This window comes from Equus quagga, chromosome 13 (assembly GCF_021613505.1).
Source record: "Equus quagga isolate Etosha38 chromosome 13, UCLA_HA_Equagga_1.0, whole genome shotgun sequence".
Taxonomy (NCBI): domain Eukaryota; kingdom Metazoa; phylum Chordata; class Mammalia; order Perissodactyla; family Equidae; genus Equus; species Equus quagga.
The window spans coordinates 38331248-38349940 of record NC_060279.1 but is presented as its reverse complement, the minus strand read 5'-3'; the positions used below and the strand labels follow the sequence as shown (position 1 = coordinate 38349940).

Here is an 18693-nt window from a genome sequence, read left to right as displayed (position 1 = left end):
ATTCAGTGACAGGCAGTCGCACATGGTGAAGGTTAGCACAATGAATTCGTAAGTGAAGTACTAACAGGAGCAGTATGGAGATCAGAAGGAAGGAATACGCCTAGGAGAGTGCCGATGAGGGAGAAAGTGGAAAGCAGAAAGTCCATGAGCGAGAGTGGGGAAGAATCTCAAAAAAGCTATTCCCCACCTTTTCCCTTGGTCCCCAATCCCTTGCCTTCCCGATTCTTATGAGCTACAACCAGCGTCCGGTTTTCCCGCCCTTCGCCGGCGGCTCCACCTCCCTGGCGCTCAGTGGATAAAAGCCCATCAACTCTAGGCCACGCCCTCTCCATGGCTCTGGCTGTTTCCCCTCCTTCTTCTACACTTGGAGAACGTCCCGTATTTGCTAAGCCACGCCCACCTCAGAGTCCTTCCAGGATACAGGCTTTGTTGGCCCTGCCCCCTCCCGGGATGGCTTTCGGACGGCCACGCCCCCGCCGGTCCTACCCAGCCTTCCCGCGGCCCTCGCCAGGGGGCGCAGCGCAAGCCGCCCGCTGCCCGCCGGAGTGTCTGTCGCACACACCCCCTCCGCCCCGCGCGCAGGCAGTTCCCAGCCGACTACGTCTCCGCTCTGAGCCCGAGGGGCTGCGCCGGCTCCGGCTCCGGGAGGGGTCGGGGGTCCCAGATGGCCGTGGTAGGGTCTGGGAGGCCAAGCGTGTAAGCTGGCGGGCGTCATGGAGGCGGAGCAAAGGCCGACCACCCCGGCCGGCGAAGGGGCGACCCCTGGGCTGGAAGCGGCGCCTCCTGCTGCACCAGCGTCTGCGACCGCGGCCTCGGGTCCGACCCCTGGGTCTGGGTCCGGGCCCGAGCCCAAGAGGAGGCAGCTCGGGACGCTGCTCCAGCCCACGGTCAACAAGTTCTCCCTTCGCGTGTTCGGCAGCCACAAAGCAGTGGAAATCGAGCAGGAGAGGGTCAAGTCAGCAGGGGCCTGGATCATCCACCCCTACAGCGACTTCCGGTACTGGGGGCCCGGCAGAGAGGGCGGGGGACACAGATCCCACCTTCACGGGCAGCCACACGGGGGCTGGGTCCGCCGCCCCACCCTCCGCGGTCACTTCATTTCCGGCCCAGGGGTCCCTGGGTGGGGCGAGAAAGGCATTTCCCCCAACCTAGCCTGGGAATTCTTGGGCGAGGGATCCCCAGCCAGAGGTCCTCGGTGACTTCACAGGCTGGGGCTACCAGAAAGGACAAGCAGAGATCTGGATTTCCCGTTTCAGGAACCCGGCATCTCCCCATGGAACACAGGGACTACTGGAATTAGGAACCCCTGCCTTCTCCAGTCCTGCTTGCTGGGGATCTGGGAAATTATGTCATATTCCAAGGCTCGGAGTCAGCCTGAGGGGAAAACCGAGCCCCGCTATTTCCCCTCACCCCATCCCCCCCCCCCCCCCCAGGACCTGCCTGGTTCAGCAGGGCAGGCTACCAGGAAAATTAGGGACGCTGGGAGGAGAGTGGGGGCGGGGGGTGGGTCTGGACAGTTCTGTCGCTGTCCACGGTGCTGAAGGCGGGATGCGGCGGGGCCGGGCCGAGACTCGGATTGAGGCAGCAACGCAGGGGCATGGCCACCGCCCAGGTGACTACCAGAGAGAAGGGACCGAGGGTGGGGGTGGGGCCATTTCATAGTCCCCATCAGGCTGTACCTCTATATCAAGGTCGCTAGGGGAGGAGAGCAGCCCTGTCCTTGGAGGAAATGAAGGACAGCTTTTGGATGAGGCAAGGATGTGTGTAAAACACCTAACCTGGGGAGAGAAATGAGCAGAAAGGATGAGGTGTGAATCAGGAGCCTGGAAACACAACTGGGGACCTAGACATCATTTTGAATCCACAGACATACACACTCCCTAAATGTTCCTCTTTCTCTCATTGTTCCTTCCACTCCCCTCTTCTTTATTGCCTCATTCCCACCCCACCAATGCACCTTTTCTAGTGTCCTGTGGATCTCCCTCCCCTCCCCCGTTTCACCGTCAGATGTATCCCCTAGAAGCCTTGTATCCCCCTTATTATCGTGCTTTTTCTCCGTCCTCTCTACTGCATCACCAGCCAGGCTTGTGACTGCCTGTGAGTCAGGCTGTGAAGATGCTCTATGGCTAGGCAAACCCTCTTTCCCTCTCCTCTCCCAACTCACACTACAGGATTTCTCCAGTGGCCCAGGAGTGAGAGCAAGAGTGGGTCGAGGATTTGTTGTTGATTGAAAGCACACAGTCCCAGGGCCTTCCTGGAGGCCTGGACTTGGGGACCATCAAGCTTCTTTCAGTGGCTGAAAGGATTGACTTTGTAGTCAGAGTCAGAAGGGATTGGGTCCTGGAGTCCTAACCCAGCTGGGTCGTGGGTTGATGCTGCAATTAGGTGTGTCCTGGAATTAAAACCATCATAGCTAATTAGGACCCTCAGATTGTCCAGTTATTTTCTCTGAATGAAGGCTTCACCTAGCTCCCTGCTGACCTCTTCTTTCCACAGCTTCCAGCACAGCAGTGCGACTTCCCCCTGCCCATGCCCTTGCCTGGTCTCAGCCAGAGTCCCAGTGGGCACAGGGAGGCTAGAGGAGGAAAAGAGTGTAGAACTTCAAGCCTTGCCTCAGAATCTCCTATGGAGCATCTCTGTATGTGCAGCCCTGTTTGAGGTGCTGTGCAGGGGATGGGGGTATCCTTGAAAAGCTTAGTTCAAATGGGAGGCAGGACAGACCACCCCCACCCTGGGACACAGATGAGCAGATCCCAGCAGAGAAGCAGGAACCATGGGTCCAACTGTGCTGACGAGGAGAGATGGGGTGGGGAAGGCTGGGGAGGGCCTGAAGTCCTAGACTAAGAATGGGCAGAGAGCTGGAGATGGGAGAAGCAGCAACCTCTTCAGAAATCTGGGGATAAAGGGTGGGTGAGTCATAACACCAATTAGAACTTGTACAGCACTGTCACATCCATTGTCTCAGTGGCTATTTTTCAGCAACTCTGTGAGATTAGCACAGAGTACTTTATCTTTTTTTAACATTTAAAATATTTAATAATAGTGACATAGATCATACCATGTAAGAGAATTATGTATATATTTTATACATATTAAGAAGATACATATGTATATATAAAGTAGGGATAATTAGGATATATATTTACATGGTAGAGTGATATATAGTAGTATAGTATATAGCAGGCCATATATATATGAAAAAGTAATTATAAAGCAAACTCTCATGTAACAACTATCTAGGGTAAGAGAGACTACATTGCTGACACCCCAGAAACCTCCCCACAGCTCTCATATTCCTTTCCCAAACCCAGTACTCTAACTTTTCTGGAACTGATTTCCTGTTTCTGAACTCTGTACAAGTGGAATCATCCAGCATGTATCCTTTTGTTTCTTATTTCTTTTGCTCAACATTAAATTTGTGAGATTCATCCATACTGCGGCATGTAGCTGAAGTTGGGGGATTTCTCAGTTGTATAGTATTCCAGGGCATGAATACATCACAGTGTATCTAACTACTGTGTTTATCTTATTTATCTACGTTTTTCTACCGATGGACATTGGGCTTTCCAGATTTAATGCTGCTATTCCTGTATATATCTCCTGGAGCACATGTTTCCCATGAGTGTGTATATACCTAGGAAGGAGCTGCTGAGTTGCAGGGAATACAAATGTTTAACTTTACTAGATAATGCCAAACTATTTTCCCAAATAGTCTTCCCAATTTATACCTCCACCAGCTGCAAATGGTCATTCCATTATTCTGTATCCTTGCCCACTCTTGGCTGTGTCAGACTGCTGTTTAGAGGCTGGTGAAATATCATCGTGGTCTTATTCCCCATCCTATCCCCACCTTAGGTTTTACTGGGACCTGATCATGCTCCTGCTGATGGTGGGGAACCTCATTGTGCTGCCCGTGGGCATCACTTTCTTCAAGGAGGAAAACTCCCCTCCATGGATCGTCTTCAACGTCCTCTCTGACACTTTTTTCCTGCTGGATCTGGTGCTCAACTTCCGCACAGGCATCGTGGTAGAGGAGGGCGCTGAGATCCTGCTGGCACCACGGGCCATCCGCACACGCTACCTGCGCACCTGGTTCCTGGTTGACCTCATTTCCTCTATCCCTGTGGACTACATCTTCCTGGTGGTAGAGCTGGAGCCACGATTGGATGCCGAGGTCTACAAAACAGCGCGGGCTCTGCGCATCGTGCGCTTCACCAAGATCCTCAGCCTGCTGCGGCTGCTCCGCCTCTCTCGCCTCATCCGCTACATACACCAGTGGGAGGAGGTGGGGCGGGGAGGTGGGCAGGGGGGCTCGCACACTCCTCCAAGACAGGGATATGGGTGGCGCTTCTGGTGACTTTAGGGGGGCGCAGATGGGTGAGGCTTCTGAGGGTGGGCTCTCTCCAGAGCTGTTTGGGGAGAAGCAGAGACACAATAAGTGTTCAGGGAATAGGGTCCCAAGGTGAGAAGGGTGGTGCAGGAGGCTGGGGCGCAGCTGCTGGACAAATACTTAGCTGGACTCTGGGAGAAGATGTGGGAAGGGAGTTAAGAATTGCGGGGGGTGGGAGAGACTGGAATTTCAACTGCAGGGCAGCAGAGTTTAGTGGTTCAGAGTGTGGGCTCTGCAATTTCATTGCCTGTGGTCAGATCCCAGTTTTACTATTGACTATATGAGACTTGGTTTCCTCTTCTATAAAGTGGAAATGGTGAATATACTTGGGTGATAAGGATTAAAGGAGTTAATACCTATAAAGCACTTAGAACAGCGCCTGGCTCACAGTATGTTCTCAGTAAATTACCTCTTGTTGTTATTATTGGAGAGGAAGAGGGCTGCCGGCATTACTCCTTAAACACATGCCCTGGGGACGTTACACTCTGAAATGCCCTCTCTCCTCTTTTCCAGGCTGCATCTGGGCAATTTGTACAGTAGACCTTTTTGAGTTTCTACTGTGACACTTACTGTGTGATTCTGAGTACATGATCTTGTCAATTTTCCTATCTATGAGAGTAGAAACACAACCTACTTGTGTTAGCTATGTATGTGCGCTGTAAAGCTCTATACAAATGAATAAGAGCCACATTTAAAAAACTCATGGGGGCTGGGGCTAGAGAGAAGTTCAGAGAGAGCATCTGCAAGGTTGGGAATGGAGGAGGACCGGCAGGGAGGGGTTCCTGTCCACAGTAGCCCCTCCTCGGACTCCTCAGATCTTTCACATGACCTATGACCTGGCCAGTGCCGTGGTTCGCATCTTCAACCTCATCGGGATGATGCTGCTGCTATGTCACTGGGATGGCTGTCTGCAGTTCCTGGTCCCCATGCTGCAGGACTTCCCTCCCGACTGCTGGGTCTCCATCAACCACATGGTGGTGAGCACTCCCCACGGCTCTGCCTCTCCTGGGCCTTCCAAGGGCTCTTCTGACCGAGTAGCAGGGATGACCACAGCGGGCAGGAGGTGGGAGATGATGGAGAGATGATCAAGAGAGAAGACAGGAGTGAGGAGGTGGGGAGGTAAGAGGAGAGGGGAAAGAGACTCAGGAGAAGTGTTTGTGTGTTGGAGGCAGCAGGCTGGAAAGGAAAGCTAGGCAGAAACTGAGGCCCTCCGAGCTGCAAAAGAGGCCCCTTCTGCCTCAGGCTCCCCAGAAGCAAACTTAAGTGTCTTCCTGCGAGGCAAGTCTGAAGAAGAAGGGGGCAGGTAGAAGGACTGAAAGAGAGAGAGAAGGGGGCAGAAGGACATCGAGGCTCTGAGGGGCCTATGCCCAGCTCTGCAATACACTCTGCCCCCTAGAACCACTCGTGGGGCCGCCAGTATTCCCATGCCCTGTTCAAGGCCATGAGCCACATGCTCTGCATTGGCTACGGGCAGCAGGCACCTGTTGGCATGCCCGACGTCTGGCTCACCATGCTCAGCATGATCGTGGGCGCCACGTGCTACGCCATGTTCATCGGCCACGCCACCGCCCTCATCCAGTCCCTGGACTCTTCCCGGCGTCAGTACCAGGAAAAGGTCAGCAGGGGCAGGAGAAGGAAGGGGTGGGCATGGAGGGAGCTGGAGGCTGGGTAGCTCAACTTGAGGCCCGTTCTGACACATGCCCCTGTTGGATCTCTGTGTCCTTTTTTGCCCCATGTCCATGTGTCCCGTGACCTTGTGTGTACTTTTCCTTGTTTGGACCTGTGCCCCTGTCCTTGGACCCCTCCTCTGCCCATTTCTGGGTTTTCCTGTGACTGTGCTCTGTGTCCTCCCTGTATCCACCGTTTTCCATGTGTCCCTCGGTGGCTGTGTGTATCCCCGTCTGTCTCCATGTTTCACCTCTCTGGGTTTGGCCCTTGTCTGTGATCTTCCTCCACATACACCCCACATGCTGTTCCTGCCCCACATCTGTCTCTGTGTCCCCTTGCCTGCTGGCCTTCGGCTGGCCCTCCAGTACAAGCAGGTGGAGCAGTACATGTCCTTCCACAAGCTGCCAGCTGACACCCGGCAGCGCATCCACGAGTACTATGAGCACCGCTACCAGGGCAAGATGTTTGATGAGGAGAGCATCCTGGGCGAGCTGAGCGAGCCGCTGCGGGAGGTGGGACTGGGCAGGGCCCTGGAGGGGGGCTCTTCAAGGACCTGGGCTTCTGGGATGCTGTGTAGGGTAGGGGCTATTGGTCAGCAGGTGCACCTATACAGAATGGGGCCTGCAGTGGGCCCCATGGGAGGCCAGGCCTTTGGGGGGGCTTTTAGGGGCTAAGGTCTTTCTTGAAGCTCTTATGGGGGTGAAGTATACATGGGGAGGGGCTGCAGGGTTCTCTATTTGGGGGGGATGGTCCTGCAAGGGCTCATGGGAGAGCTCTGAGGTCAGGAGCTTAGGGATGGTCCCAGGCCCACTGGAGCATCCCCATCCTTTGGCAGATCATGACCCCAGGGGTGGGGCCTCTGGAGACAGATGAGCTCAATGGGGGCACCTCGGGGCAGAGGGCACAGCCTGCCTAACAGGCCCCTCCCCTGCCCAGGAGATCATTAACTTCACCTGCCGGGGCTTGGTGGCCCACATGCCGCTGTTTGCCCACGCCGACCCCAGCTTCGTCACGGCAGTGCTCACCAAGCTGCGCTTTGAGGTCTTCCAGCCAGGGGACCTGGTGGTGCGTGAGGGCTCCGTGGGCAGGAAGATGTACTTCATCCAGCATGGGCTGCTCAGTGTGCTGGCACGTGGCGCCCGGGACACCCGCCTCACTGACGGATCCTACTTTGGGGGTCAGCAGGCCTCAGGGCGGGTGGGGGGACTGGAGCAGAGGACAGAGGGCGACTGCTCCCCTGGATCAGGGTCCCTGCCTGGCTGTGCTGCAGAATCACAGAGTTCCAGCCCCTCCCCAGGCCTGCTTAATCAGAATCTCTGGGCCTGGGGCCTGGAGCTCCGTATTTATAAAAAGCTCCTTAAGGGATTCTAATGTACAGCCAGGTTGAAAATTTCTGGGCTAGTGGGCATTTTAGAACCCTTAAGCAGTGAAATCTGAGGATCCTATGAGATGAGGGAAAGATAGGAATAAAGCAGTGCTGTTCCAGGGGCTTGAGCTTGGTGGCTCCCTGGTGGGACCCAGCTTGTGGCAGTGGGGGCAGTTCTGCCAGCTGCTGCCCCAAGTGACTTGAGGCTCATATAATCTCTCAGTCCCCAAACCTCTGGCCCCCTCCAGCATCCCTATTGTGTTGCCCTTTGCCCTTTGGCATTACTTTTCTCTTGGGTTGCCCTTGGCATTCATTCAAAAGGGTGAGAGTTGAGAGTACATGCCCCAAGCCTACCCCTTGGGACAGAGCAGTGGAGGTGGGTGGGAATTAAAGTGCAGTAGGAGTGTGCGGCCAGCAAAACCTCCTGTTTGTCAGCTTCAGTATGGAGAGAGTGAGAAGGATGGTAATTGTGCGGGTCTGGAGAGGGACAATGCTTGGAGCATTTAAGGAGCCTGGGGTGGGTTGGTAGTCACTAATTTCCCCGTCTGGGGGGAGCCTGAGGAAGCTGGGTCAGCTGCCACAGGCCCAGTGAGAGGGAGCTCTGGGAACAGTGGTTCTGAAGGTCTCCTCCCAACTTGGGCAGAGATCTGTCTGCTGACTCGGGGCCGGCGCACGGCCAGCGTGCGGGCCGACACCTACTGCCGCCTCTACTCGCTCAGTGTGGACCATTTCAACGCGGTGCTCGAGGAGTTCCCCATGATGCGCCGCGCCTTCGAGACTGTGGCCATGGATCGGCTGCGCCGCATTGGTGAGGCCTGTCCACCCTGTCTGCTCTGGGTCCAGGCTGTGCCCTCACCCTATCTCCAGGGCAGGAAGCCCCCAGCGTCCCAGGGCCGAGGCTCTAGTACCTCAGCATCACACCCTAGTCCACCCCAGTCCCAGCAAATACCCCCAATAGGCCTTTCAACACTGCGGCTTGCTGTCCTCATCACTCAGTATCTCCTTCCCCTGGAGGTATCGCCCTGAGTCCCCATGCCCTGAGTCCTTCCTCCCTGAGTACCAGTCCATGACCCTCACCATCTCTGATACATACTCTCATCCCCAGACCCTCCTCCTCCAACCCCCATCTCCCAATCTCCATCCCCCAACCCCATCTCCATACTCTTGACTCCCATCCTCTACCCTCATCCCACCGCCATCCCTTCACTCCATCTTGTTCCCCTCACACTCTTTGATGTCCAACCTTCATGTTGGATTTCTTCCCTATGCTTAACTCCTCCCTCCTGGGAAAATTTCTAGGCAAGAAGAATTCCATACTACAGCGGAAGCGCTCTGAGCCGAGTCCTGGCAGCAGTGGGGGCATCATGGAGCAGCACTTGGTGCAACACGACAGGGACATGGCTCGGGGTGTTCGTGGCCTGGCCCCAGGCACAGGAGCTCGGCTCAGCGGAAAGCCAGTGCTGTGGGAGCCACTGGTGCACGCGCCCCTGCAGGCAGCCGCTGTGACGTCCAATGTGGCCATTGCCCTGACTCACCAGCGGAGCCCTCTGCCCCTCTCCCCCGACTCTCCAGCCACCTTCCTTGCTCGCTCTGCTCGACGCTCAGCAGGCTCCCCAGCCTCCCCTCTGGTGCCTGTCCGAGCTGGCCCTCTGCTGGCCCGGGGCCCATGGGCATCCACCTCCCGCCTGCCAGCCCCACCTGCTCGAACCCTCCATGCCAGCCTATCCCGGGCTGGGCGCTCCCAGGTGTCCCTGCTGGGGCCCCCCCCCAGGAGGAGGTGGAAGGCGACTAGGACCTCGGGGTCGCCCACTCTCAGCCTCCCAACCTTCTCTGCCTCAGCGGGCAGCAGGTGATGGCTCTCCGGGGCGGAAGGGCTCAGGAAGTGAACGCCTGCCCCCCTCAGGGCTCTTGGCCAAGCCTCCAGGGACAGCCCAGCCCCCCAGGCCACCGGTGCCTGAGCCAGTCACCCCCCGGGGCCCCCAGCTCTCTGCCAACATGTGAAACCCTTGGGTGCGGTAGTGGGTGCCCGAGGGCAGGTGCCTCTTGGGGAAGGCTGAGGGGACCTGAAACAATGCCCTATGGGATATTTCCCCTTACTACTACGAAGATGGTCTCTGTCCTCAGCTCAGGCACCCTGCAGCCTGTTTGACATCCTCCTAATCCATTCACCCATCCATCAAATGTACTGAGCGCCTACTGTGTTCAAGGCACTGTGCCGAGTGCTGTATGTCTCCACTGCCAAGTAGAAGTGACTCCAAGCCCTTTGACAAGGGTATTCCCTCGGCCATGGTCCTGCCAGGTGCAGGCCTGGACCCGTGATCCCACTTTACTAAGCACAAGTACTTGCCACCACCATCACTGCCAAGTAACTAGATGTCTCTGTTTCCCTGCCCATGACCCTGCAGGTTCTGCCTGGCACGGTTATCTTTCTGTCCCCCTAGCATAGCTGGGCACTGCCAATTACTTGTGCCCCCATTACTGTCAACAAATGTCATAAGTCCCCAGTATGGGCATCACCTTCACTGCCATGTGTGGACCCTCCCTGTCTATACCACCAGAGTGGAACACACATCTCCTGCCAAGTTCCCTGCGCTCTTTGTCTCTGTGGGAGAACTGTCTTTTTGTAAACTGGGAGCCACCTACTCCCTGTGCCCCATGCATGGGGATGGTTGGCACCTCCTTATTTAGTGTGCCAGCCTAGATCCCCCCGGGTGGGGAGCTGGTGGCTGAATCCTTAGATGGCTTTTTTTCTTTCCTTCCTCCTTTCCTCCTTATTTATTTATTCTTAATTGTTCAATCATTTAATAATTGTATTTATGTATTCATTTGCTAATTTAATTTATTATCCATTCATCTTATTCACTCATTCCTTTATTCATCCCTCCCCTCCCCTCCTGGTAAGGAGATAGGAAGGCACAGGGCCCCACCATGCCAGCTCTTGTGCTCCTTGCCCATTTCCATTGGCAGCAGTATTGGAATCCTCTCCCTATCTGGGTAGGGGTAGGACGGGCCCCCCAAGAGGGGGAGCAGGACTGTTTTTACTTTTAGGGTTTTTTTTTCCCTACTGAGTTTGCTGGTGGTTCAGGAGGGCCCGAGCTATCCAAGCCTGGGGAAAGGCAGGCCAGCCAGCACCTCTGCCTTCTCAGGGACAAGAGAAATCCCTTACCACACCCTCTGTCCCCACACCTACTCCACAGCATCAGAGAACGTGGGGCCGGGATCCTAAATCTCCTTTTCTCCTGGGTGAGGAGTTCTGGGGTTCTGGTTGTGTGGGAGAAGTTTTATAATTGCTTCCAAACAGCTGGGTTTAAAAAGAAAAGAGAGACACTCATTTGGCTCCTGGTGTGTGTGTGGAACAAAGTGGGCACGAAGGAATTTCTGGGTGCAGGGGGAGGGAGCAGGGTGTCCAACCCAGCGAGGCATGAGGTGGGCATGACGGCAATCGGGGAGTGGCCTGCAGGCCCAGCAGAGGCTGTAAAGATAGTGACAAGATGAGTCCCCCACTCTCGGCTCTCCCAGGGTACGTCTACCCTGGCTTTCCCAAAAGGGGGGTGCTTTGATGTCACTGTTAGTCACAACGAAGGAAGAGGTGGCACTCCTTGGGAGATGCGCAGTTTAGCATGAGGGCCACGTATGAGAACGTCAGACTGCCTGGAAATGGGATATTTTTAAAGTAGTGATTTTGTGGGGACTGTGGACAGGATCACTCCATTCCCCTCTCCCCCCCTCCCGCCAGGCGTGGGAAGCCTGGGGGAATAGAATTAACCAGTTTAGCTGAGATTAAAGGCTCAGAGCATCTTAGGGCTCAGCTGAGAGCATTGGGTGCAGGGAATCTACAGTTGGTGCAGCTGGATGGCCAGTGCTTAATTGGACACAGACTTTCAGGGCCTGTGTGAAATGGAGAGGGGGAAGGGGCGCCCTGGAATGGGGTTAGATGGCAGATGTGGCCTTGGGTAGGGAGAACTGGGGGTAGACAAGACTTAGATATGGGGCTGTAGGAGGGGTGTGAGGTGGAGGGAGTGGGTAGAAGGGATGGGATCCAGGGCTGGCTGGGTCAGAGGGGGAGGGGCATCTCAGGATATGCTCAGCACCCGCATGATGTTGGTATAGCCAGAGCCAGGCCGCCAGCCTGTCACCACAATCACCAGGTCCCCGACATGGAGGAAACCACGGAGTTTTCCTGGGATGGTAGGGGGAGAGGATGACAATCAGCCATTGAGAGACCCAGGCCAGCCCTGTAACAAGAACCAGCCACCACCCTCCATCTCCTTAAGGCCATTCTGTAGGGAATAAGGGGCCTGAGGCAAACCCTACAAGGTGTCCCACAGGTCGCACCACAGGGAATGTGACCACGGCAGTATATTAGAGCAGCAGATTTGTGTGTGGGGTGGCATGGGGTGTGTTCCTAAGTAGCAAGTCTGTCCGCCTGTGTTGCTATCAGATAGGAAGGGGTGGGGTACAGTCATAGCCAGTTGTAAATTAAATTTTAGTTCCAGCTTCAGGGGACTGGGTCCCCCTTTCTCCTTTCACCTCTTGCTCCTTATGTCACACCAGGCTCTAACCACCTGGTGTAGACAGCAGGTGGGCTGACTTCTTAGGGATGACCCTGACCTCTCTCTGCCCTCCTCCCTCAGCATCCCCCACCCCCCCGCCCCTAGAGGCCAAAATATCTCTGAGTCTTAGTGAATCTCACAGAGAAAATCTAGGACGAGAGGAGAGACGCAAGGCCCTTTTGAGGGGTGTGGGAAGTGGGATTGAGGGAGTCATGATACAAATCCAGGGGCGGGTTGGGAGGAAGTCTAGGTGGCTCACCACTTTCAATGCCAAATTGGACTCGGCGATCCACATCGTCTGCCCAGATGGCCTCTGGAGGTTCATGGTAGAGCAAGGGGAAGACTCCTCGGCATAGGTGGGCCTGGCGGGCAACCTGAGCGGAGCGGGTGACAGCAATGACTGCTGCCCGAGGTCGGTACCGAGACAGAAGTTGGGCTGAGCTGAAGGAGACACAGAAAGTCAGCCCAGAACAGAGAAAAGACTGTTGAACCAAGAAACAAGAGTTTGGGTTCTGGTTCAAGTGTCACCCACAAGCTGTGTGACCCTGGGTAAATCATCATCTTTTTCTGGCCCTTGGTTTCCTCACCTGTAAAATAGGTGTAAGAATGCCTGCCTTCTTACCACCCAGGAAGATATGAGATCATAAAGGATACATCAAATGAGATAATAAGAAACCTCCTTGAGAAACACAAAACCCTTCTGAGAATGTACCTTTACATAGTACTCAACTTACAAATGTCTCCTGTTAATCCTCACAGCCCCCTGAGGAAACACAGAGGCTTACAGAGCTGGGCTGACTTAGCTAAGGGGTCATATCTAAGTTTCAGAGCAAAGACTTGAACTCAGACCTTCTGGGACCTTCGGCAGCACCTCAGCATTGTAAGGCTTTGTGGGCTAAACGCAGAGGACTTGCCTCTGAGCCTTAAGAGCCCAAATGGCCTGGAAGCCAAAGCACGCAGTGATGCCGCCTTCTCCTTCCAACCCCCTAGAGCTCACCGGCACAATTCCTAGTGTGCTCTAAGACACGCCTCTCCTGGCCTCCAGCTCTCATAGCTACCTCTTCTCTCGTGCTAGAATGATACTCTTCATCGCTTATGACGAGACAAAACCCAAGCCTGTGGCCCATCCCAGCCTGCCCCTGACCCAAAGCCTTGTCTTAGTGTTCCCAGTATCCCCCTCACCGGCCAGTTGTGGTCAGGACAATGATGGCAGCAGCACAGCACTTGAAAGCAGCCTCCACAGCGCCGATGGCGACTACCTCAGTGGGATCACGGCTCAGGGGTGCTGCCCGGCGCAGCTCCTCAAACAGCTGCCGGTGGTACACTGCAGCCTCTGCCTCCCGGGCAATCTGCAGGCACCAGGAGGTCAGGCTGGGCAGGGGCCTTGGCATCTGGAAGGGGTTTGGTTTTCCGACCCAATTGCCTTGCATTCTGAGCTCCTACCGCATGCTGCATCTTTACGGCCTCCACAGGAAAGTTGCCCTTGGCAGTTTCCCCCGACAGCATGATGCAGTCAGCCCCATCCAGCACAGCATTGGCCACATCACTGGTCTCTGCCCGAGTTGGCCGGGACTTCGTGATCATGCTCTCCAGCATCTGGGGAACATCTGGATGTCAGAGCTGTAGGAGTCACACTCTGACAAGCTACTTCTCTGACATCCACACTCTCAGAGTGCCCTGAAAGCCAGAGTCACCGTCACAAACTGTGTGATCCTGGCTGTTCAGTTTCCTCATCTGAAAATGGGGGTCACGGTATTTCTTCCCAACTTTGTTGTTTGAGGACCAAACGCTGGACAGCAAGCCTGCTATAGGCCTAAGGTGGGGTATTCACCCTCAGGCGTCCCACAGAGGGCCCCAGCCCTGAGGGCTCACTCCAGACCTGTGTAGCACAGACAACAGGCTTGCCCGCCAAGTTGCAACGTCCGATTATCATCTTCTGAGCCAGGAAAACCTTCTCAGCTGGGATCTCGATGCCCAGGTCACCCCGTGCCACCATGATGCCGTCGCTCACCTCCAGGATTTCATCAAACCTGGGCGGTTGGGGGAGTCAGGGCTGGGGAAGAGCCAGAAGATGACAGGAAGAGGTAGGCGGAAGAAGAGGAGGAGCAGTGGGGATGGCTTAGGGCTTGATAGGGACAAAGACTGGGACTCACTTCTTCACTCCTTCGTGGTTCTCGATTTTGCTAATGATCTTGATGCCCTGTCCTTTTGGCCCCAGAGCAGCCCGGACGGCAACCACGTCGCTAGCTTTCCGCATAAAGGAGGCAAAGACGATGTCCACGCCATGCTCCACCCCAAAGCGCAGGTCTTGGACATCTTGCTCGGACAACCCAGGCAGGTCTACCTGGATGCCTGGCAAGTTCACGCCCTTCCGGCTGCCCAGAAGGCCACCACTCTCCACTTCAGTCTCCAGCCCCTTTGGGCCTGCGGGCATAGAAAGAGCCAGCCTAGGTCATGGGTGAGGCCTGGGGCATAATCGTGATAGAAGGAGCATGGGGCTTGGACCCTCAAGGGATCAGGAACCATGTCCTATTCGTCTCTTCACCCTTGGCCCGTGGTCTGCACCAAATAGCACTGGGTGGACATCTGTGGAAGAAACAACTAACCTGCCAGTCCAGCCCCAACTCAGGGTGAGCCTAGGAGTTGGGATGCTGGGGCTCTGGGGACCGAGATGGGTGGGGAAGGATGCTGGCCAGGGGAAGGTGTGGTGGATCTACAGGACAAGCGTGTGAGCCCAAGGGAAGAAAGTGCATTCAAGTTCTGTGCATGGCTAGGGTGAGAGGCGTATCCGCACCAATTTTCTTGACCCGTAGGGAGATGAGCCCGTCGTCAATGTAGATGTGGCTCCCCAGTGGCATGACCCGGATGATATTGGGGTAGTCCACCCACACGGTGTTTGCGTTCCCCTGAATCTGGAATGCTGGGTCCACGGTCACCAGCACCTGGGAGCCCTTCACCAGCTCCACTTTTGATTCCAGGCCCTAGGGGCAGAGCCAGAGAAGTCTTGAGTTCTGCCCCATGCTGTCCTGGGTCAGCCTTTCCCCACACTCCCCGCACGGGCAATTGTCTCCGTGCTCTATCACCCCCTTCCTGATCCCCCAAGTGTGGCCCGGCCCGGCCTGCCTCTCACCCCCTGCAGGATCCCAGTGCGTATCTCTGGTCCCCTGGTGTCCAGAGCGATGGCCACGGGTCGGTAGCTGAGCGGAGAAGTTGCAAAGCTCTCTGCTGCCTTTCGGACATTGGCGATGGACTCAGCGTGGTACTGGGGGCAGGAACCCGAACAGGGATTTCAGGTGAAGTTGGCCAGGACCCTGGGGCATCCTCTAGCCCCGCCTGCCTCCCCTTGGCCCTGCCCCAACCTCATGGGAACCGTGAGAGAAGTTGAATCGTGCAATGTTCATCCCAGCTTTAATCATCTCCTTGATGAGCTCCACGGAGCGAGATGCTGGCCCTGGAAATACAGATCCCACTCAGACAACTTTCTCCCCAACCCTGAGAAAACCAAACCCATCACCACCCTCAGAGATGCCCCATACCACAGAAGTCCTGTTACCTGACCTTTATTCCTGACACAATCTCTGCTCACAGCTCAGAAACTCCGTTCTCCTCTCCAGCCAACACCTGCCTCCCTGGGGAGGCAACACTGTGGGGGTTTTGGAGGGGAGTGTCTTCAGCCAGGCCTGAGGTAACCTGGTTGGCAGTAAGTGCTGCAGTATAGGGGTAATCCGGAGGAGGTATGGCAGGGGATGGGTGCCAAGTGACAGCATTTGGGGTATGGGCTTTAGAGCTGGCAGGTGTCATGCTGACGGAGGAGAGCTGAGTTCTCTCCCATCCCTGCTCTGCCGATAGGGCAGCTGTGTAACTGAGAGCCAGCTGGCCAGCCTCTCCAGTCCCTCCCTAAAGCCAGTTCTTCCACTTGCGCGCTAGGTCTCCTTCTTACCCGCTCAGAGACAGAGTCAGCCATTCTCCAGTCCTCCGTGTTATCAATGTTTTCCTTTTTATTTGATCGTTCTCATCAATATGTCAACCTGCTGTTATTTCTTTCATCATAAAAAAATTCTCTTAATCCCAGTTCCCCCTCCAGCTGCAGTCCTATTTCTTTGCTCTCCTTTGCAGCAAAACTCATTGCAAGAATTGTCTGTGCTTGCTGCCTCCAGTTCTGCCCCCTTCCCATTCTCCGTTGTGTCCACTCCAGTCAGACATTGGCCTCCGTCTCTCTACTGCATCTGTTCTTGTCAAGGTCACCAAGAACCTCAGTGTTGTTGCTAAATCTCATGGTCAGTTCTCAGTCCTCATCTTAGCAGGCCCCATGGCAGCATTGGACACACATCCTTGATGCACCTCATTACTCAGCCTCCGAGACGCCCCCCTCTCCCAGTTTACTCCTGTCTCGCTGGCTGTTCCTTCTCAGTCTCTCTTGCTCCTTCCTCCTCTTAACATTAGATGCCCCATTCTCTTCTCTGTCATCTTACCTTCACTCCCTTTGTGGTCTCAACCAGTCTCCTGGCTTTAAATACCATCTATGTGCTGACAGCTCCCAAATTTATATCTCCAGTTCAGACCTCTCTCCCAAACCCAGATCTGTGTGTCTGATTGCCTACTCTATATCATACTCAGATGTCTAGTATGCATCTCAAACTCAGCGTGCCCCAAACTGAACTCCTGATCTGCTCCCTGCCCCAAATCTTTCCACCACATCTTTCCTGCTCAGATGATAATGCATCCTTCTAGTTCCTCATGCCAAAAACCTTGGAGTCATCCTTCACTCCTTTCTTGCCCCCATCCATATCCAATCCATCAGGAAATCCTGTCAGCTCTACCTTCAAGATACATTCAGAATCCGATCACTTCTCACCGCCTCCACTGCCACCGCCTGGTCTGAGCCAGCAATACCGTAGGAGCAGCATCTGCTCTTGCCTCTACCCTCACCCCCAACCTATGTTCAATACGGCAGTCAGGGTGGTTCTGTTAAAACACACATAAGAGTGTGTCATTCCCCCTGCTCAAAACTCTGCAGTGGTTTCCCATTTTTCAGGCAGGAAAACTCAACTCAAATTCTAAAAATGGCCTACTAAGGCCTCCATGATCTTCCATCCTCCCCAATCTCTTCATTTCTGCAATTCTTGCCTTTGATAGCTTCTGGCCATTCCAGCCTCCTTGACATAGGGCTTTTGCACTAACCATTCCTTCTGCCCAGAACTCTCTTCCCTGGACTTCTGCATGGCTTATTCTCTCATCCCCTTCAAGCCTTTGCTCATGTCTAATTTTCTGAATACTGGCTACCTTGACTCTCTATTTAGGACTACAACCTGCCTCCCACTCTCACATCCCTAATGCCCCTTACCATGATCTATTTTTCTTTTTTCCATAGTTCTCATCACTTTCTAACACACTAAATAACTTATTTATTTTTAATAATTTACTATGTTTATCATTTATTGTCCCAGCCAGCTAGATTGTCAGCTCCCCAAGCGTAAAGATCTTTGTTTATTTATGAATCTACTCCCAGGGCCCAAAACCTTGTCTACCAAGTGCTCAACAAATATCTGTTGAATGAATGGCTCTGTCATATACGGAGGAGTCTCAAAAGAGACAAAAGATGGGGAAGCACCTTGAGAAGCACCCAAGAGGCCCTGTGGTGCTCTGGGGGGGGGGGGGGGGGGGGTAGAGGCTGCTTACCGATGGTGGCAATGATGCTGGTACTGCGTGCGGCCAAGGGCTCGGAGTCAATGTCCAGCAGGCAGAGGTGCTCCAGGAAGGTGTCTGCCATAGCAGCTGGCAGCTGCTGCCTCTGGAAGAAGGCGGTGCCCAGCTCCTGGGTCAGCTGGGCCACGCTGGCCCGCCGCAGGTACCCCGCTTGTCCTGCAATAGAAGGTGGCTGCCTGGACCCCTACCTCTCCTCCCCATCCTTTCATCTCAGCACACCCTCTAGCCCTTCCCTCGGCTCTTCAGGTTTGTTGAGTCCTTCTTAGGAGCTGGGCATTATGCATACATTATCTTACTTAGTCACAAGGATCCTATGAAGCAGGTCCTGTTAAATGTTCTATAATTATTCCCATTTTATAGATAAGGAAACAGAGGCTGAGCAAGATTAAATAAATTGTCCAAGATCATACGGCTTCTAAGTAGCAGAGATGGGATTCACATCCATGTCTGACAAACTCTAGTTTCAAGTTCTCAACCATTCAGCCATCTGATCTCTCACAATTCCCGAACTTCTTGCCCTTCAGCTGCTGACTTCCCTCAGCCTCAGCCCCTATTTCTAGTCCACAGTGGCCCCTCATTATTCAGGCCCATAATCACCCAGTCCCCTCTCCTAAAGTCTCTGTTTTCTTCCTTCAAACCTCTGGCAATTGGCTGGACCTCCACCCTATCTCCTCTGAATTTCCCCATCCCCCTCAATGCTACTCCAGGTCCTGGGGTCCCTGTAGCTTGACCCAGGCCAGCCCAGAGGAACCCCACTTCCAGCCTCACCCTCCATGCCACTGCACGCCTGCCTGTCTCTGGGAGTCTGGTCCACACTGTCAGGCTGTCAGAGGCGTGAGGTCCACCTAGGCTGGGGATCAGTTCTGCGTACTGGTTAAAGTGTCACCAGTGTTTCCCCTGACACTGGAAGCCCTGTGCCTCAGGGGTCAGAGTCCAGGAACCACGGGAGTGCCCCATGGCTCCCATGCTGCAGGCTCCCCTCGGCTCCGCCCCGTGGCCTCATGCTGCAG

The 18693-nt window shown here is 54.8% G+C and overlaps 2 protein-coding genes across 2 annotated transcripts; one reads left to right on the top strand and one right to left on the bottom strand.

The window, feature by feature from the left end:
- Positions 1-713: 713 nt before the first annotated feature.
- Positions 714-9425, top strand: HCN3 (hyperpolarization activated cyclic nucleotide gated potassium channel 3). Its single transcript, XM_046683231.1, is given in 9 exon segments — positions 714-997; positions 3856-4285; positions 5206-5367; positions 5787-6005; positions 6424-6570; positions 6995-7235; positions 8068-8232; positions 8724-9181; positions 9183-9425. Coding segments are annotated over 9 exon segments (2349 nt in total).
- Positions 9426-10267: 842 nt separating this feature from the next.
- On the bottom strand, positions 10268-18581 carry PKLR (pyruvate kinase L/R). The gene is made up of 11 exons (XM_046682908.1): positions 18452-18581; positions 17657-17839; positions 15337-15428; positions 15108-15239; positions 14772-14958; positions 14131-14401; positions 13857-14007; positions 13421-13573; positions 13160-13326; positions 12237-12418; positions 10268-11604 (listed from the first exon to the last, which is right to left on the bottom strand). The coding sequence occupies exons 1-11, from the start codon at positions 18456-18458 to the stop codon at positions 11498-11500; spliced, it is 1632 nt and encodes a 543-aa protein (XP_046538864.1). The 5' UTR covers positions 18459-18581; the 3' UTR covers positions 10268-11497.
- Between the last annotated feature and the right edge of the window lie 112 nt (positions 18582-18693).